Below are 22,216 nucleotides of genomic sequence, written 5' to 3'. Positions count from 1 at the left end.
GTCTTATCGAAATATTTCTCCCAGAAGGAAAACATGGAGGGTTAATCGTTCAGCCCCTAACTCGCTGCATCAATAACACCCCTCGATCCTCAAGGGGTTGGCAACGTTCGTTATCGCTTAAAAGTATGGAAGAAAAACGAATGTGGAAGTGGATACTTTGTATAAAAGACGATGGACGTTTGTTATCTTTCGCTAGTTGTCGCCCAACCCCGCGGACGAAGGGTAACCAGATAGAGGGCAGCGTTTAGACGATGTCGACGTGGTCGTGTTTAGCCTGTCTACGATGTCGCTTATTCTTCGTTGCACGCTTGAAATCTATGTCTATCTTGACCCTAGCTTCTCAGGTTCCTCGTACTCGTTTTCTTATTTCTTAAAGAGACCTGAATATCCTCAACTTTCGTCCCATTTCGTCTGGAAATTAGATTTTCAGCTCGGAGAAATCGATATGGAATTTCTAGAACTTTTCACTCGTAAAAGTTTAGCATGAAGTATCAAAAATGTTAAACGTAGGAACGTGAGAGGAATTTGAATAGAAAGTTTTTCGTTTTAAGTCGAGCTAACACGCAGACACACACAGGCGAAAAAGCGCACGCCTACTTGAAGCACTCACGATACCTTCAGCTTCGAATTAGTCTGTTACGCGAAGGGTGCACGCGAGCAACAACGTCAGACTCTACTTGAAATTGAGTTGTCATCCACTCGCCGAGTTATATGGCGCCTTTATAATGTTGGCCGGGACCGTGATGCGAAAACTATTAAGTCCGAAACCTGATAGGCCCCCTGCTGTCTGGATCGAGGGATATTAGAGGTAAAGGGACGAGTTCGTAAGGGAAGCAACGTTCTTCTATTGGAGTTGTTTCGGGATCGTACATCTGTTGGAGATAATATCTTACCACGTATTCTTTCGTGCTATCTTTAGGACATTCGTTTGCTTCAATAAAACGAAACATCTAACGCTACTTCTTTCGGTCATTTCAACCCAATCGTTAAGAAATATCTCAAATTTGAAGAAGGCCTTTTATTGATATTTTACGTTAAACTTTCTAAATCTTTTGATCGACTAGTAAAAATCTAAGATCCGCCACTGTCAAGTTTCCATTTCTCATGTTTGTCAACTGTGACGCTGGATTCCTTGCTATTTAAGAAAACGAAAATTGAAATTCATTGTATCGCGGTAACAACCTAAACGTTTTAAAGTAAACGTTATTAATCGCTGATAGAATAAGAGAATAATTCTGCAGGTCGAAAGAAACGATTTTCTTACGCGGCTGTTTTCTGCTTTCAGAGGGTCGAATCCTGGAGCTGCATTCCCCGGATGGAGTGCACGAGTGCTGGTTAAGAGCCGCAGACAACGCGGAGGCGAGTGTGTGGTTCAACGCTCTGCACTCGGCGCTGGCAGCTCTCACTTTAAAGGCACTGCGACTGGCCTCCGCGCTTCCGGATCCGCCGCAGCTTCAACACATCGGTTGGCTGGCGAGGAGACACTGTCTTCAGGTGAGTGATCTTCCTCGTTTTATGTCACGCAAGAAGGAGGGATTAAAGTGACAAAAACCGAAACGAAGAAAGAGATAAAATACAAGACAGGTAACAGCAACGAATAGAAAATGACAGATCATTTTAAAAAAACGAATGAGAAGGAGGAAATAAGAATAGTTGAGAAGGTAGCGGTAAGAATAGAGGGGTGATACGCGCGCGAAGATGAGATGGCAGGGAGATGAATCAAAAATTTTGTCCGACACAGCGGACGGAGGACAAAAAGCAGCAGGCTAATAAAACAAAAAATAAGAACGAAGCGAATCGACGAGGAAATGGATTGACTGTTAAAACGACGTAGTGTAGGCATCGTGATTGAACGGCAGGAAATGGAAAAAGATTGCTAAAGTATGGGTAAGAATCGAGTCAAGAGAAAAGCCGGTAGGAAAGAGTTCTTTTTGAAGAAGGAGGACAGAAACGGGAAAAAGATAAAATATCTCGGGTAAAAGATCAGAAAAAGAGTAATTTTAAGAAAGAGACAGAGAAATATTGAAAAGAACCGTGTTTAAGAAAAAGATGGGTAGAGAAGGGTTGACGGGGAGGAAGAGGAATCTCAAAAGAGGAAGCAGAATGGAAGCGAATGTCTGGCTCTCGACGCGTTTTCTCGCGTTTTTCGCAATCGAATAGGCTGAGACTGCTCTTCCGCGAGCAGTTTCGCTCTGATGGAGGGTGACGCAGTCCTCTCGACGAGAACCAGCCCGTATGAGCATACTGGCAATTTGCCGCGTGCCCGAAAGCCTAGGCGAAAGCGTCGCGACGCGCCTCAACAGCGAAACATTCTTAATCGGCGTCGTCGAGAACGAAATAGGGGACGCAGACGCGTACTCTCGCGTTCTTAAGAATTTTCATGAACCGAGGGATGATATTTCTAGGTAATTACTTTGCTGCTTTTCTTACAAATTGAATTGTGAATGGAGGGAGACGATTAAATTTCTTCTTTGGAAGTCGTACTTAGGTTTCTTGTCGGAGTTGAACCTTTTATGAAGTGGATGAATCAATAGTTGGGGTTAAAAGGTGTGCGTACCGTGCAATAGGTAAATAACTGTACATAAAATGCAAATAAGAAGATCGTCTTTAAGTTTTGCACAGGGTTACGAAGTGAGCAATCAAAATTCCTCACTCTGATTTCCATTTTTACTTAAAGTATAATATATGTAAATACATTGTTAACATACTAATTGTATGTATCTGTATAACTAAATTGCAGAAGATCAGATATCTAGTAGTGAACAAGTATTTCTACTCTTACAAAACAAACTACGACATGAATTTCGTTGTAACACACTTGAGAATTCACGGCGTTCTGTCGCTAATATAAAAAACAATGAAATTGAATACGTATTTGCAATATCGTCTCGTAGAGCAGGATATTTCATGAGAATGTAGCTGCCATTTTACACGAGCATTATCTATGTTTTGTACTTCTGCACTTTGATACAAATATAGTATTTTTAATATATACTCCGCTGGTATTTTCTACTATTTCATAAAAACACCAAAGTATCAACGATGTCATCACATTTTTGTGGAAATCACTTCCAACAAGGAATCCGAAAAGCACCTTGCACGCCTGTTTCCAAGATTATCATAACGATTCAGTAAGTAGCGGACAGTTTTCGTTAATAAGCTCGTTAACGTAGCGCCCGTTGGCGTAATGACGCGTCCGTCGTTAAACCGTCCTCTAATTACCCGCCGCTGCCGGATCGTTGGATCGCTGGCGATCTCCATTCGGCGAACAATGGCCACCGCTTTGACCGAATCTGTCGCCGCGATCTCTCTATCGATCGACAATAGTTAACCCCCGCAGCCTACCAATCAATTCGCCCGTGATTACTCAACGCGATCAAACTGGCGGTGTTCGCTTTTAAATTCGTTTCTGTCGCTGTGCCACACCAACCCCTCTTATGCCAGGCTCGTGCGCCAGCCCTTTTCCCCACGTTTAATTATCTCGAATACGCGCGACGGTTCGAGAGGCAAAACGGGATCGCTACGGTTACCGCCACGCTCGACCGCATAATTAGATATCGGGATTCTTTCTACGAACGTAGCCACGGACAGGAAACTTCGTTACGGCGAATATTTTCCGCGAGTGAACGCGATATCCAACACCGTTGCGCGGGAACAATCGCTGATAATTAAGCGACACGATTCGTTGCCAGCCGTGAGAACGTTTGCGAAGGAAAACATCGCCTGTCTTTTACGCCTCGGTGTGCTGACGAATGGCGCCCGGTTGTACGTATTCTAAGGATCGCGCGTTGCGTGAGAATTTTATCCTTTTACTTGTGAATTAAAAAAATTTTGCCCGAGTTATATTCGGTGCTTTTAATTTTGGACATCCGCCACTTTTTGTTCGTCCAGCCTGGAGTTCGAAAGTAGACAGATACAATTCGCAGAAATCAACTTCCACTTGTTCGGAAAGTAGAAATGGGAGAAAAAATAAGCACGCAAAGCATGGAATAACCGAGCCATAAAACCGTGGCGTTAGCAACCGAGATAAAACTCGTTGCAGCCGGAAGCGATCTTAGCGTCCCGTAACAGCAACTTTCCCTACGTTGCCTGGCGTAGAGAGGCAAATCACCGTCTCTTTGACGCTTTCTTCTCTTTTTTATTCCTTTTTTTTTTTCTTCTTCTTTTCCCTTCTTTCCGGTTCTCGAGACGAGAAATCGTTGGAATCAAATCGCGTGATTCGCGAGCACCGGAGGGCTTGCTCGATTGTAATTGGCGAAGAAAGTCCGTACACGGCGGTGACTAATTGTCGCCAAGTCGTGGCTTAATTATTTGGAACGATCGGGGATCGTTAATTACAGGCTTTCGTCGTGAGACGATAAACCTGGCTGATTTGCACCCTCTTCTTCGAGACGAAGGAAACGAACCGCGACCGAATTCGCGGTTCTCTGTGTTTGCTTTTCCCCTGGTTCGCCGTGGATTCTTTCGTTACTTCGTTTGCTTTTAAACACGGTTCGATGGTTAGCAGTTTCTTAACGCCTCCGGTGTCGAAGAGAAATCAAGAGTTTCGAACGAAGCTCGAGATCTGGCGAGAAAATTGTGCTGGAATATTTAACTGCAGGGAAATAGCGATTCTATTCTCGAACACTGCAATAATTTATTTGACGCTATTGAATAACACAATTTCCGAGTTGCAGCACATTTCTTTGTTTGATCGAAGCATTGTGTTTCGTTCTAAAGTGCAATTTCCTACGAATTCTATTCTCGAACGTTCCTATACTTTATTCACCACGCTTCAGAAATATAATTAGAAATACGTTTGTTTGTTTAGTCGGTGCTTCGTTTACAGAGTAATAACGATATCAAACGATTCTAGTTCCGTGTTTCAAGAAAGAAATACACCTTAACAAATTAATGATTTGGTTAATTTCCAGTTACACGCGAGTATATCGCGTTACGAGCGGCATTCTGCGATAAGGAGATTGATCGCCGTGTAAAATTGTTTTCTTTTGGAATTAACGATAGTTGGGTTCTTTCGGTGGTCAGTGGAACGGAAAGGTTGAAATTGATGGGTTGATAATGCGGTTGGAGTTCCGTGATGTAGTCGTTCGAGATTGATAAACTTGCGAAACCTGTAATCGTCCTAAGCACTAAGCACCACTTTTCTGCCCGAGCAAAATTATCAAATAATTTAAGGCTATTGTAAATCGGAGTGCTAATGGGTAATTCTAGGTAATCTACGCAAGATTACACTTCTTGCAAGCTTTGAAAAGCTTGCCAAAGTGTTAAGAAATAAAATGCCTGTGGAAATTAATGAAACTGTTATCCACCGATCGTGTTTAAAATCGTGTTTGTAGATCGACTGTTTAATTTACGATCAAAATCGGATCGATGGAATTTCAGGTTTCTCGTAGATCTCTTCACAGATTCTTTCCATTTCAAGTTTGACCAAACTCTTCCTGAGAATGTCCAAAGGAAAATTACAAAATTGTACTTTCTTCGGAGAAATTCTAATCCCTTTCTTCGCACACACATGCATGCACGCACGCACGCACACACACACAATTCTGGGGACAGTTTCCAAAATTTTGGACGATTAACCATTTGCGCTAGAAAGACGTGACACGCACGTCGAGATGCTTTTGTTACAAAATCGCCAGCGAAATACAAATGACGTGTGCTGCATGTCGACTAACAGTGAGATCGTTTGTTTGTCGAGCTACAGTTCCAGAGTGCGCGGCGTCACATAGAGTCATCGATATCTTGGAAATATTTCAGAATAGATTATTAACACTAGAACTACCACACCAGTCAAATCGTCTGGTGTTACAATTTTATTTTAAAATTCCTACTTCATGTTATATTTTTTCCGCGATGATGTAATGACTTTCGCAACGATAACTAAAAGAATAATATAATGTATTTGACTTTGTTTCTTATATATTCAAACTGAAAATAATTTTATATCAAAGCTATTTATACCAATACCAGTCAAAATGACTGATACTTGTCAAAGTGTAAAAGGGTCCTGCAATTTGTCGCACTCCAATTAGCCAGTTTCCTCGTTTTGTACAACTTTCCACACGTTTTTAACATTTTTATTGCGTATCATTCGATATAATGATATCAGTTATCAGGAAAATTTCGCTAGATCGCTGAATGCTAACACTGGAAGTGTCACACCAATCAAAACGACTGGTTCTACAATTTTATAAATGTCAACCCTCGTTTAGGGATCATGGTCCCAGGTGGATTCATAATACCAAAAATGTACTACGTAACATGGAATTACTTTTGTAAGAAGGTAATAAATCAATGAATATAAAAATATTCTATTATTACGTATTTTTTAAAGACCAGTCATTTCGACTAGCTTTGGTAGAAATAACTTCGTGTTATAACTATCGGTAGTTCTAATGTTAACACTTTGACTGCCACGTGGGTCATATATGACCGGCCACGGTTTCTCCTGTAACACCACGGTGGTCAGTGGTGACCGGAGCGCTTGACCTTCTTCCAACTATAAAAATTGTATGAAAATTGACAGTTAGGGCATTTTGAATATAACCGATAAATAGAAGATACTTTGAAATAAAAAGTGTCCCATTGAACAATTAAACATTTTTATTAGAACATCAATAAAAAAAATGAGAACAAATCTTGCATCTAGCGGTGCACTGTGTTTGCATCCATATCTTCGAGGGGTAATCTACGAACATTATTATAAACACACCTTAGAAAATAATCGTAAATGCTGCTTTACAATCATATAATTGAAGTTAGAAGTGTGCACATACCTTAGTATTATATATAGAATGAGCAAATACTGTTTACGAATATCTTCTACACGTTTCAACAATATATTCTGCACGTTTTGCTTACGACGAAATAACGAATGCGAATGGTCTGTTGAAATAAACGAAGCCTTGTTATAATATGTCGCTATCAGCTGTTATCATGGCGCCATGGTGGTCGCCCGTGACTAGCAATAAGATAAACGGTCCAGTGGGGAAGAATGTTGTCTTACATCATCAATTTATTATTATTTTGCCATTGTGTGCTTCGAATAATAAAAATACTCCCGTGGTGTCCTGAGCTAAACATGTGATTTCGGCGTGGCAGTCAAAGTGTTAATAAATAAAATGCTATTGTTGCCGTATATCCGTGCAAAATTCTTTATGTAAGATCCTACCAATGCGCTGAGACGCTGCTTAAAAAATTGCACTCGCAGACGCGGTGAGGCGTATTATATTGTAGCGCACGGCACGCACAACCGTGAGTTTATTGATAGCGCAAATGGTCATAAGGCAGTTTCGGAATTTTACACGTGTTACGCCGGGCGACACTCTGCCTAGACCTGGCCACACACCACGGGCAAGATGGTCACCAGATGTCCGCTCATCCTTACTGCGTACCCTCAATATTCTCAAGTACCCTCCATAAATCTCAGCAATTTCCTAGTCGAGGTCCTTCGAAACTAACAAAGATTCTTCCGTTGCATTGTTTCCCGAAGTTTATTGCTCGCCACGGGTTGACACGGGAAAGTTTCTGTTTCTCACGTGTGAGGCCTCCCACCAACGACTTTATCTTGAGGGCGGTGAGCATCCTTCCTCACCCACCACCATAGCAAATAACCAATTAACAACGAAGCCTATTTCCCTCACTCTATTAGCCAAAATCGTCGCCAACAAATCCGATGATCCCGTGCGCTAGACACACCCATCCTTAGTTTTCCTCCGTCACAGCGTCATCGTCGAAGCACACTCTTTTTCGCTTCTTCAAACCGTCAACATCTTGTAACCGGGTCAAGATCAATCAACTATAACTTGTACATTCGCATCAGTGCAATCATTTCTTTACGAAGTTGTTGAAATAAATATAAAGTTATACCTGTTGAATCAGTGTAACTATTCAATTAACCACCCCTATTATCCTAAACGAAATAGGGGATCGATCAATTCGTGGCGTCGATTATCTAATCGTAACGGGAATTTACGACTCCCGTTGACGTGCTTCTTCGCGATCGCGTCTCTCCGCGAGTGATCGAACATTTTGGTCCTTCGAGCCGGATCACGTGTCTGTGAAAAGTGCACGCCAGTGACACCCACTACCATACAGTGCCACGTGAATCCAACATAACCAGCAGCGGAAGCGTTACCACTCCAGCGAAGTCAGTAACGCCAAGGGCCGTCACCTTTGAAGAGGCATAATTCGGTGGTTGAAACGCAACCAGGCAGCCTCCCGCCGCAACTGGACAATCGTCAACGTAACGAGATCCAACAACTTCGTTCTCACTACAAAACGCGTCACTTTAGACAAGTATCACCTTCGTCAACAGAAGTAAGTTCTAACCATTTCAATCTCTATCATATAATAAATAATGGCAACCGGAAATGAACTTGCCGCCTTGCGCCGACGCCGAGGCCAGTGCATCAGCCACTTTACACGCTTATCAAAAAAGCTGGACGAAATCGAACAATCCAGCTGTCCGCAAGAGCACGAATTAATCCAAATGAAAAATCGTCTGGAAACATATGAGACGGAATTCCGCGCCATTCAAAACGAGCTTACAAGTATAGATGAAAAAGAGATCGCTCGCGGCCTTGAAATAGCAGACGAGTACGAAAGATTAGAGCTCCGAGTAATTCATCAATTAAACAATCTACGACTAGTTACGCCGTCGCAATCGACAAGCGGCGAATCAGCCGCTGTTCGCGAGGCTGCATCAATTAAATTACCGGAGATTCATGTGCCTATTTTCGACGGTACCGTCGAGAATTGGCATTCATTTTACGACTCCTTCTTGTCCATCATAGATCGAAACGAGCGACTTACACCCGTGCAAAAGTTTCATTATCTCCAATCCTCCCTGACCGGAAGGGCCGCGCGAAGCATACAATCGCTAGACATCACGGAATTAAATTATTCAATTGCTATCGACATTCTTAAAGAAAAATTCGACTGCCACCGTCAAGTCTGCATGCGCCACTGGGACTTGATTTTTGACTATCCGAAAATAACTAAAGAAACACCCGAAGCCATAGATGATTTTCTCGAGACGGTCAAGGTAAACCTCCAAGCCTTAAAGAAGCTCGGCGAACCAGTCGTATCAAACGTCGTTCTTCTCAAGATATTCACATTGAAACTACCAGCAGCCATCATACGCAAATGGCACCGCACATTGCCAGACAAGAAAATGCCGTCCTACACGCACTTGGTAGAATTTCTGAAAACGCGTACGAACGGTGACAGAACAAATTCAGCATCAACCGTGATAAAACGGGGGTCCGATCGACATAACCGTCAGCAACCGAACTCCCCGCGAGTTCACGCATTCGCGACTACACATAAGCCGTCGATGTGTCCGAATTGCCGAGGACCACACGCAATATGGAATTGTGAAACCTTCAAGGCGCAGTCGCCCAAGGAACGTCTTGAAACGGCCAAAAGGACGTCGCTCTGCACCAATTGTCTAGGCAAGGGTCACACCCTTACTCAATGTACCGCCGGTTCATGTCGCATCTGCAGACAGCGACACCATACATATCTGCACCGAGACCATGATCATCGCAAAGTCCAAACACGTGTAGACCGAACATCGAGCGGTCGATCGTCGAGCGGTCGATCGTCGAGCGGTCGATCATCGAGCGGTCGATCGTCGAACGGTCGATCGTCGAGCGGTCGATCGTCGAGCAGCCGGGCATCCAACGGTCGATCCTCGCCCAGTTCACCGACCCCGCGTTCGTCACATCGTTCGAGACGCGCATCTACGTCTCCCCGAACGTCCCCCCGAACGTCTCCCCGATCATCTCCGCGAACATCTCCGAAACGCTACATCACGGCCACGATCACCTCCATTGACGGTAGATACGAACGCACCTTGACGTTCCTAATCATACCGACAATATCGCCTTGGATCCCAGATCAACCCATAAATCGCTCAACGATACAGATACCTCGGAATCTCCAACTAGCCGATCCAAGATTCCACATACCCGCTCCGATCGAAATATTGTTGAGCGCCGGGCCAACACTAGCATCACTCTGTGTCGGCCAGCTTGATATCAGTCAAGCAAACGGACCCGACTTGCGTCTGCAAAAAACGCAATTCGGATGGGTCATCGGGGGGAGCCCAACCTCGCAATCACCAGCACACGCATTTCACGCCTCCACGACGGCTTTACAGGCGGATCTCGCCCGGTTCTGGGAAATCGACGAAGGACCTCCCACTGTACACACTTCGGAAGTGGAACGACAGTGCGAGGAACACTTCCGAAACCACGTTCAGCGCAACAACGAAGGGCGATACATTGTCGCTCTCCCGTTTAACGAAACAACCCCTTCGCTTGGATCCTCTAAAGCCATGGCGATGAAGCGACTCACCTCCCTATGCCGTCGGTTCCAACGGGACAAACAATTCGAAGCCGACTATCACGCCGTCATACAAGAGTACCTAGAATTAGGACACATGACTAAGATCACCACGGACCACTACACGGACGATGGATATTTTCTGCCACATCACGGCGTGATCAAAGAGTCCAGCCAAACTACGAAACTCCGAGTTGTGTTTGACGGATCTGCACCAACCACCACCGGAGTTTCATTGAACGACGTACTTCATACGGGACCGAAATTACAAGACGACTTATTTTTCATTCTTCTAAGATTTCGCTCTCATCAATACGTCATTACAGGAGATGTCGAAAAAATGTACCGACAATTTCTTGTGCGTCCAGAGGATCGGAAATTCCAACAAATTTTGTGGCGCAACTCTGATGGAAGGGTTGACACTTATCAACTCAACACAGTGACATTCGGGCTGTCAGCGGCCCCTTATCTAGCCATTCGGTGCCTCAGACAACTGGCGGACGACGAGGGACATCGGTACCCTCGAGCGGCAACAGTCTTAAAGCGAGACTTCTACGTTGACGATCTTCTCACGGGAGTTGATACAAGGGGCGAGGCACGATCATTGAGAACGGAGCTCACAGAATTGCTCAAACTGGCCGGCTTAAACATTCGAAAATGGGCATCGAACGACAGGGAACTGCTACGAGGACTTTCCGAGCAGGACATAAACGATAAGCTGCTGCTAGGCGAATCGCAAACGTTCAAAACTCTGGGTGTTATCTGGAATTCCTTTGACGATTCGATCCTGTATTCCGTCAAAATCAACCCTACCTCCCCTCGAGTCACGAAAAGAACAATCAGCTCCGAAATCGCCAAGATCTACGACCCTCTTGGATTACTGGCACCAGTGATCGTTCGAGCTAAGATGCTGCTCCAAAGACTTTGGACATTAAAAATTGACTGGGACGAATCCCTACCGGCCGACTTACATACAGAGTGGAACAGATTTTATACACAGCTACCATTGTTAAACAACGTAAGGTTCCCACGTAAAACCATAATCAAGGCCGCAGCGGAAATTGAGTTACACGGGTTCTGTGACGCCAGCGAAAGGGCGTATGGAGCATGCATTTACCTTCGCACCATCACTCCGGATGGTCATGTCTGGACACGACTTCTCACTGCAAAGTCAAAGGTGGCTCCGCTCAAGTCACAAACCATTCCAAGGCTGGAACTGAGTGGAGCACTTCTTCTCACATCACTGGCCACCACAGTCCTTCAAGCTTTACCAAGCAACATTTCTAGGACTGTTTATTGGACTGACTCCACAATCGTTCTGCATTGGATTAATACATCACCCCATACGCTGAAAACCTTTGTCGCTAATCGAGTGACTGAAATTCAACAGAAGACTCACACCTCAGATTGGCGTCACATTCCCACTACCGACAACCCTGCAGATCTCATATCTCGAGGCCAATCGCCCGAAGACTTCCTACGACCAACCATTTGGCAACATGGACCGGTATGGCTCCAACATCCTGAAGAATACTGGCCGACGTGGAACCCAGTACCATTGACCGAAATTCCAGAGCAGAAGAAGGCAACCTGTCTGTCCGTGACTCCAGCTGACCACAGTCTACTGGAGCGATTTTCGTCTTGGCCCAAGCTGATGAGAATTACCGCTCGTTGTCTTAGATGGCGACAGAAACAGGATCGACGGGGACCTCTAACCACGCGTGATTTAACCAATGCGCATAACAAACTGATCAAATTACTACAGTTCTGTTATTTTTCAGATGAAATCCATATTCTCCGAACAGACCGAAATTCTGCAATGAAGGGGAAATTACGACGACTCAACCCGTTTCTGGACAAGGACGGGATATTGCGAGTCGGAGGTCGACTCGGTCACTCACCAATGCCCTTCAGTCAGAAGCATCCAATCATTCTACCGAAATCCTCAGTTACAGCGCTCATAATCGAGCATGAACACCTCCTGAATCTCCACTCCGGAACTCAAGCCACCTTATATGCTCTAAGAAGAACTTATTGGCCTATCGACGGCCGTAGTCAAGTTTGGAGCACGCTGAAGAAGTGCGTCCGTTGCTGCCGAGCTAACCCACCTCCAGTGGACTACGTGATGGGTGACCTTCCAGCTGCACGGATAACGGAATCTCGGCCATTTACCAACGTCGGAATCGACTATTGCGGACCTTTCTACATCAAAGAACGAAAGGATCGCAACCGACGTAAAATCAAGACATATGTAGCAATCTTCGTATGTCTGGCAGTTAAAGCAGTCCACATCGAGCTGGTCAGCGACCTCACTAGCGAGGCCTTCATTGCTGCTCTGCGAAGATTCATCGCTCGCCGAGGATTCTGCGCAACAATTTACTCCGACAACGGTACCAACTTCGTTGGCGCCAACAACGAACTACGAGAGCTTCGAAACCTCCTGCAGGCCGACGATCATAAGGTAAAGGTTCAGTCCTTTTTGGCCGACCGACGGATCGAATGGCGCTTCATCCCTCCCAACTCACCTCATTTCGGCGGGTTGTGGGAGGCTGCAGTGAAATCCTTCAAACGACATCTCAGACGTGTCGCAGGTAACGAGCTCTTAACCTTCGAAAATTTCAACACACTAATCATTGAAATCGAGTCCATCCTGAACTCCCGTCCGCTGACTCCAATTTCATCCGACCCAAACGATCTCCTTGTCCTTACCCCTGGTCACTTCCTCATCGGAGATTCATTAACCAGCATTCGAGAACGAGATTTCAGGGACACTCCAACCAATCGTCTCTCCAGCTGGCAACATATTCAAAAACTCAAGCAGCATTTCTGGCGCCGCTGGCATCGGGAGTATCTGAACGAACTGAACATCCGAAACAAATGGAACAAGGGCAATCACGACATACGAGAAGGCACCATCGTCCTTCTCAGAGAAGATAACGTTCCACCGATGCACTGGCCCTTAGGCCGTGTAGTCAAGATCCATCCCGGAGCCGATGGTATCATTCGAACAGCGACGGTGCAGACATCATCGAGCCTCCTGGATCGCGGCGTCAAAAGACTGGTCCCCCTGCCATGTCAATCAGCCCGAGTCGAGTCCGGACAATCACCGACATCGAAGGAGATGGATCACACACCCACCTGACCCACATCTAAGGTTGATCGGTGCCCTCTCAACGGGGGGAGGATGTTACGCCGGGCGACACTCTGCCTAGACCTGGCCACACACCACGGGCAAGATGGTCACCAGATGTCCGCTCATCCTTACTGCGTACCCTCAATATTCTCAAGTACCCTCCATAAATCTCAGCAATTTCCTAGTCGAGGTCCTTCGAAACTAACAAAGATTCTTCCGTTGCATTGTTTCCCGAAGTTTATTGCTCGCCACGGGTTGACACGGGAAAGTTTCTGTTTCTCACGTGTGAGGCCTCCCACCAACGACTTTATCTTGAGGGCGGTGAGCATCCTTCCTCACCCACCACCATAGCAAATAACCAATTAACAACGAAGCCTATTTCCCTCACTCTATTAGCCAAAATCGTCGCCAACAAATCCGATGATCCCGTGCGCTAGACACACCCATCCTTAGTTTTCCTCCGTCACAGCGTCATCGTCGAAGCACACTCTTTTTCGCTTCTTCAAACCGTCAACATCTTGTAACCGGGTCAAGATCAATCAACTATAACTTGTACATTCGCATCAGTGCAATCATTTCTTTACGAAGTTGTTGAAATAAATATAAAGTTATACCTGTTGAATCAGTGTAACTATTCAATTAACCACCCCTATTATCCTAAACGAAATAGGGGATCGATCAATTCGTGGCGTCGATTATCTAATCGTAACGGGAATTTACGACTCCCGTTGACGTGCTTCTTCGCGATCGCGTCTCTCCGCGAGTGATCGAACAACACGCTTTAGACGATGTTGTATCCCCAAAGAATCCTAAGCTTCGGAATATTAAACAAACCAAGTTGCCCGAATTGACGCAAACATATCTATATCAATCTCCCTGGTTCTAATTACCGATCACGGCAATGTTCGCAATCGTGTATGGACCCTCCAAACTAACCTACCGAATATATCGACTCGGGATACGATAGATCGATAACTAATATATCCGATGTACGCGAGCGTTCGCGTATCGATGAAGACCAACCACCAAACGAAGGTGCTCGGGGAAGATGAAAGGGGGGAAGGGTACACGAGGTACCCGGCACATAATTGATTGGCATTAACGTACCTGATTGCCAATGCCTCACCCCTTTCAGTCCTCCTCCGTCGTTGGAAACTCTCCCGCGGGGTGCTTCGATATCTGTCATCGTCTCTGGGATGGCTAACAGTGTTTGAAGATCATACCAATAATCAGGCAATGCCGGCTACCAGGGCCGAAGAATCAAATAGAATCAAATTCGGAAAGAACACGCAGATAAGGAAAAAAAGACACGTGAATTGTGAAAACTCAGGGACATATTATTATTATTATTGCTATTGTTATTATTATTATTATTATTATACGGTCCGAGCCTAATAATAAGTAGAAAAGAATATAATAATAGTAAGTATAATAGAGAAAGCAAGCATAAAAGAAATAATATAGAGAAATAATATTATTAAAAAGTGTAATAGGATAAGAGGGTATCCTAGAACTTCGTTTTAAAAATAGATAAGCGTCCAGAGAATAAGTCCACATTTTCAGCGTATCAATTTGCTCATTTAGTAATTGTACTTAGTAGATTTCGGGAAACATTTTTAATATATCCGGGCGGTGCATATAGATTGATTTGTTGCAAAAGGCACGCGCAGCTAATTTTGCTATTAATAATTTTAAATAAACGCGGAATGTCTGCTACAATTATGTGGTTCTCGGAAGTATTAGATTGTCCGAAAAGTTTCTTTCGTTTTATGAGAAAATAATATACGCGCAATGTTTTTTGTTTTATATTAGTTTATTGAATTATGCACGAACATAATAATAGAAATATAACGAAATGGATCATACCTAATTCAATGGAATAATATAAAACAGTAATTGTTGTTCATCTATTATCACCTTATGAAACGAAAGAAACTTTTCGGACAACCTAATAGATAGGCTGACATTATCCGAAATAGGAAGGTGGTTATGTTTAAGATACGGCACTCTACTAACTAATTTAAAAGCAGGAATTTGTGTCGAATGTGTCGAATGAAGTATAAAAATTAAGCTTGTAAAGAATGCGTGGAAAGAAGATGAGATGAGTCGGTTGACAAGCTTATACGGTAGCTATAGACAGAATCGAGGACTCGTACAAAATTAGAAATTAAAAGTTTGCTAGATTTTTTGAGCTTTGAAGTTCGATAACGTTTTAACGACTATTAATCAGTATCTAAGAAGATTTCCTGCTATTAGAAATGTTTAACTTGTTGCATTGAATTTTCTTCTTAATTTAAACATCTACATGCAAGATATCTGTTAATTTGCTAGTTTCCCTCGTCAAGTTAAAAAATGTAGAACATTTCTATTAGAAGCAAGTGGATGTACCAATAGACATTCACAATCCTTGCAAGCCTACAACATTAATTACTCCTAAGAAATAAATTGAAAGAACAAAATCTTTACACAAATGAAACGCGTAATCGAGGAATCCAAGGATACAGATCAGAATTATAATTACCGGAGACGGACAGACGATATGCAAGGAGAAGATCGTTAGGATGGTTAATGATCCAGGGCAAGAATTCAGGTAAATCACAGGTGACACGAGCTTCGAGCCTGTCAGATCGGTTAATCACGCAGGATTACGTGAGTTTATCATGGCTGTTTACCAACGAGTGATTACTCGCGCGAAGCGGATCGCTTTTGCGGAGGCTCGAGATTAATTTTCAGCGTAATACCATTGCCGAACGAGAGCGAAAGAGAAACTACTCGATATAATCTACCGTACGAAACAGGTATATCGAACAATTATTATCTTCTGCCTGTAGCTGTCACCATCGATCCTATCGACAAAATTTATCCGCAAATTTACCTTTTGCAAATACATCCATTCACGCGACGCGTTAGATTCGGCGATATTAAACCACAAAATACACGAGCAAGTGTCGTCAAAGAATTCCCATTGAATCGTATTAAAATCCTCCACAATCTCCGATTAATCGCGATCCCTTTGTGTCCCTTTGAAAATTTTCGCCTGGTTCCTGACGTTTCCCGAATCAAAGTTGTCGATGTTTCAACAGGATCACGTGAATAATCAGTTAATACCGACGTATTAGTCGTATGGGTAGTCGTATCGGTACGAGGACCTTTAACGAGCGCCGATTGACGAACGCGTAACGATCCGACGACTTTGTCCGTTGTTGGCTGAAAATGCGATTCCGAATAGCGGATTACCAACGACAATACGCTCCACGGTATTTTGCCCTCTTTTTGTCAAATCGATAAATGGAACGATTAATCACGAGAGGTAAATTCGCTCAGCCAGCGTATTCTGTTCGAAATCTGCTGAGAGGAATGTCGACAAAGAAAAAGGAGGGACAGGAGAAGACACTGTTAAACTATGCAAAGGATTTCCCATTCCGCTGTCTATTCTCCTCCCTTGCTTCAAACGTGTAGTTTGTTTCAAAATTCGAAGATTCATATTGAGATCGGCGCGATCTATTGGCCGATCGTTGTGAATTACGATCGGACAACGATCTGTAACTGATCTGAATCACACTGTCCTCAATGGGCTATTCATTCGCACACTGTGCGCTACGCCTAATCTATTTTAGACTATATTCTATAGCCGATCGATCTAAATCACCAGCGTGGACTGTGGCTGACTGATGTGAATTCAACTGTACCCTGTACCGACCGATCGATCTGTCGAGTCTCACCAGTAGCCTATTCCACGTTAATCTTCGATGATCTACAGTCGTTCGATTGATCACATCTCGTTTACAAGTAGGTGTCTCTGTGTCTAGCGAGTGGAACAATAAAAGTCGTAGGGGAACAAGGGGAAAACAAAGTTCACAAAATCGAGTCACGAACAGTGGATCGATTTTACAATAATGGTCGCGAGCCAGGATCCTTGATAACGATACAATTTATTCGGGTAATCAGCGTAGCAGCCGGCAACATAACGTTTACCAGGAAAATCCATAAACAGGCGAAACCGTTCTGGCGCCGGTGTTCCACGAGATTATCCTCTCCTCTGCCTCCAACCCGGAAGTGCTCCGAATATCCGACCGGATCGTTTATTAAATAATATGAGAACCAAGTTCCTGGATCAACGGCCGGTAAATCACATCGGCAAACAAGGCGCCTCCGGACTAATTAACGCCCCCCTTCCCCTGTATAGCTGTTCGGCCGTTCGACGAACGAGCTATTGTAAATTGGATTTCTGTAATGAATTCCGAGTCCGGGTACAATGGACAGGTGTCGCGATTATTCGCCTCGACACACGCGACTGCGATTTCTCATCGCGCTTCTTCGCTCGTTCCGATACTTTTTATGCAAATCCTGGCGAGGGTGTGTGCCTCGATACATTGGACAAATCGAATTTTTCTTATCGTTACATTTATTTTCATAGTACTTGCGTACATCATCGGCTGATTTTTGAGTCAATTGCTAATTTTACATTAACGTTAGACACATCGATAGAAATTTCCTTTACTTTGATAGATTTTTCTTTGCAGATCTTTCGAAAGTAATAATATTCTAACTCGATTTGTTGCATTAAATTCCTGGGTTTCATGGAACACGTAGTGATTTGAAATTTTTAGCTGCATACGTTTATTATTGATAGTATAATTGTATTTATATAAACAAATGGAATTATTTGTATGTCGATATATTAATATAACCTGTGACTCAACAGCAAACATCTAAACACTGAAATATTAAATATGATAGTTTAATACAAACTGCAACTGGATGAGCATATAGCGCGGTTGGCGGACAGTGATCAAACATTACCATAACTCCGCCAACGGGTCGTACTAATCGTATTTCTAAACTGTATTTCTAGATTTCGCGAATTTCCTAGCGAAATCGCAACTGGGTTCGTCTAAAATTTTCCCAAATCCAAATCCTAACGTTTTCGATTGCAAGTTAGCTGACTGAAACGTTTGTGCTGTAGGTTTCCACACCATGAAACGGTGCAGGCTATCGACGTTCGGGATTTGAGGATTTCGTGAGAGGCAATGTCGTCAAAGAGTTCTTTGGGAATTTGAACATTTTTGCGGAGATTTTTTGAAATTTCGATATTTTTACACGGAATGGAAAATGATTTGGAAAGAGCCATAGATTTTAGAAACAATGCTTTGTGAGGTAGGGTTCGCGTTGATATTTGAATAGCAAATTCTCGTCGAATATTTCAGCGGCAGAATGGTTAGCAAAGTAATATCGGGTATCGTTTTATCAAAGCAGCCTATTTAATCGATAATGGACGCCGATTGCATTATTTATGGCCAGTCTTTAGCAGCGATTCCGCAATTCACGGTTTCATAACAGTTCAATCTAGCATTAACGCATACACTCGTTCAACATTAACCAGAGATATGTAACATCTATTTCAGCGGCTCACAATTTTCGAAATAATATGGAAAACAATCGTTCATAATAACAGGGAAAATTGATGCAATCGAATCATCAGTATCATTTGTATCCTTCGATTTTATACTGAAAATTCGAAAACATCCACCAACGTAATCCGCCACTTGCATTATTCGACATTCCAAAATACAAAATTTCTCGACAACCACAGAGAATTTATCACAGAGTGTACCTGCGTTATTACATCTCTCTATAAAATGTATTATATTTTGAGCATTTTCTGAACGTTTCAAAAATACTGATTGTCGCGATAATATTAGGTTAAGTAAAAAGTTCTGAGCGTTTTTCGCTAGATGTCTTTAGTGAGCCATATCTCACGATGTGCACATCGCATCGAGTCATAGTATACACCGATTTCAAGGTGATATTACGCATCAAAAAGGTTCTTTGTCAGTTTTGTGTTCGGTGAAGCCAGTTGTGTGTTACAGCGTTCGAAAATGGAGATAAAAAAAGAGAAAATTCGATACATTCTTCAGTACCACTACGACCAAGGTGAAAAGGCGGAGCAGGCGGCCAAAAAAATTTGTGCTGTTTATGGACCCAGTACAGTATCGAATGCAACAGCAAAGCGGTGGTTCCAACGATTCCGTTCTGGTAATATGGACGTCGAAGATGAGGCACGCTCTGGTAGGCCAATCGTCGAAAATGTGGATAAAATCATGGAAATCGTCGAGTCGGACCGGCATGTGAGCACTTATTCCATTGCCCAGGAACTGAAGATTAGCCAGAAAACCGTTTGGAACCATTTGCATAAGGCTGGTCTCAAGAAGAAGCTCGACGTATGGGTGCCACATGAATTGACGCAAAAGAACCTTTTGGACCGAATTGATGCCTGCGATTCTTTGTTGAGACGTAACGAAATCGACCCATTTTTGAAGCGGATGGTGACTGGCGATGAAAAATGGGTCACATACGAGAACAACAGCCGAAAAAGATCGTGGTCCAATCGCGGTGGGCCGGCCCAAACGATCGCCAAGCGTGGATTAACGGCCAAGAAGGTTTTATTGTGTGTTTGGTGGGATTGGAAGGGAATCATCCATTATGAGCTGCTCCCATCGGGGCAAACACTTAATTCGGACCTCTATTGTCAACAACTGACCAGACTGAAGCAGGCGATCGACCAGAAGCGGCCAGAATTGGCCAATAGGAAAGGTGTTGTGTTCCATCAAGACAACGCCAGGCCGCACACATCTTTAACGACGCGTCAGAAGCTCCGAGAGCTTGGCTGGGAGGTTCTATCGCATCCGCCGTACAGTCCAGACCTGGCACCAAGCGATTATCACCTTTTTAAGTTTTTGCAAAATTTTCTTGATGGTACAAAACTGGCCTCAAGAGAGGCTTGTGAAAATGAGCTGGTCAAGTTTTTTACCAATAGGGACGAGGACTTCTTCAACCGCGGAATTATGAAATTGCCTTCAAAATGGACAAAAGTAATCGAACAAAACGGCGCATATTTAATCTAAATCGAATAATCTTGACTATGTTAATTTCATCGTCGAAATAAAGCGAAAAAGCGCTCAGAACTTTTTACTTCACCTAATATATAACATTGGTTTGTCACGGAATTACGTAGATTTATCAGTCATTTTTAATTTCCTTGTATTTTTCCATTTAATGGCTTCTCTTCCCAATTATGTAAATATATTAAAATACTTCCAGGCATCAGGTAACATCGAAAATCAACGAAAATAAATTTACAAGCCTCCCCTATGTAGTCTTTACAATAGAAAATAATCGTTCGTAGCAACATAACATAAATCACTAGTATCATCCAAAATTCTAATCATAAAATCCTTGAGAAGCCACGTACAATCTACATTTTCCTTCGAATTCTGGCCGGAAACGAAAGATGTTCCACGAGGAAGATCGGAGACAAATTAAAATCTTGGGAATCTGAGTGTGGCTTGCATTAAACAGAAAGAAGAAACGAGGGATGGAAGAAGATAATGGATCGAACGAATAAGGAGTCTTTAAATTCGTCGCGGAATAAAATCGCGCGAGTTCGAGCCGGAAGCGAGGAGTAAGGACCGCGTTATCGTCCATCTTCCGGTCGGATTACCATTCAGGGGACCGTGTTTCCCGTGTCAACGCGGTGGGAAGGCGTGCACGGCTGTCCTTCGTCGCGACGCCGGCGCTTTATTGCGTTCGTATATACGAGATTAGAGGGGACGAAATTCCGGCGTCGTGCACCTACGAAACCCACCCCTCCCTCACGCGCACTTCCCACAGATTCAATATGTGAACTCGATAAATTTATCGCGACCATCCTTTTCCCTTCCTGTTGTTTGTCGTTTTCTGTGAGCCGAGACAGGAGTGTCGCGTATTTTCCATGGAAAAATTGATGATTTTGTTGGGGACGAAGGCACGTGTTAAGGGTGACTTCATCTTTTAGTTTTTTTTTTAGATAACAAACTTCGAAATCGTTGTTAGAATTTGTATTGTAATTGTAATTAAGTAGGAAGACAATCAGAGACGAATCTGAAAACAGATCTTAACATTTAGCCAACCGTGCGCGCCACAGCAAGCTATACGTTTCCACCGCGCATTTTCCAAGTATCGAGGACTGATATTCACTGCTTAAAAAGCAAGGAAGTCTAAAAATTATTTAAATGGTCAATTATATTTTGCGGTAATGATTTTATTTGATGATTTCACATATTATTTATATAAAAAATCAAATTAAAGGTATATATTGTAAAAGTAGAAATATTAAAGATGGCTAAAGATGAATAACACGACTTGAAAGTTAAAATGAAAAATTCACAATGCATTTTAATATTTTTTTACACTGTGGTATCGTTTGATTATAACTGTATTTAATCATAACTGATAGTGTAACTTTTTAATTAATTTTAACTAGGTTGGTGTATTTTATTATATACTGTACTTGATAAAAGTAGAGCAAGTGGTGCAATTAATTAGGAACAATAACAGGTAAACAATAACTGATAATAACAACAACAAAAAAAGAAAACGCGTTTCAAAAATTAAAAAGGGGAGTTCTCCCCGTTCGGTTACGCAGCGATGTACTTTACAGAAGGGAGATCTCCCTATTCGGTTAGCTAAGTGTTTAAGATTCGACAGTGATTTAAAATGATCATTCAGAGTAAATTAATGATCATATAGGGTTCAATTTGAGCTTCCAATTGTTCGAAGAAATATGAAAATGGTTATCCTAATGGACCACGTTAGGATTGAACACTACAGATATGGAAAAGTGTACGAGAAATTGTAATTTACATTTAATAAACCGCGAATATGCGAAACGGATATTTCCAGTGAAATGCGAAG

The 22,216-nt window shown here is 43.1% G+C and overlaps 1 protein-coding gene across 4 annotated transcripts in view; it reads left to right on the top strand.

The window, feature by feature from the left end:
- Window positions 1–22,216, top strand: part of Syn1 (Syntrophin-like 1) — a 358,979-nt gene that overhangs the window by 279,756 nt on the left and 57,007 nt on the right. For all 4 annotated transcript variants that reach the window (XM_069111670.1, XM_069111672.1, XM_069111673.1 and 1 more), the window contains exon 4: window positions 1,286–1,494. In XM_069111670.1, coding sequence (XP_068967771.1) covers window positions 1,286–1,494 — 209 coding nt within the window. The remainder of the gene's footprint in view (window positions 1–1,285; window positions 1,495–22,216) is intronic.

The sequence above is a fragment of the Bombus flavifrons genome, chromosome 4 (genome assembly GCF_040668555.2).
Source record: "Bombus flavifrons isolate JBK064 chromosome 4, iyBomFlav1_principal, whole genome shotgun sequence".
NCBI lineage: Eukaryota > Metazoa > Arthropoda > Insecta > Hymenoptera > Apidae > Bombus > Bombus flavifrons.
Note: the sequence above shows the minus strand (reverse complement) of the source record. Positions and strands in the feature narration are given on the sequence as shown.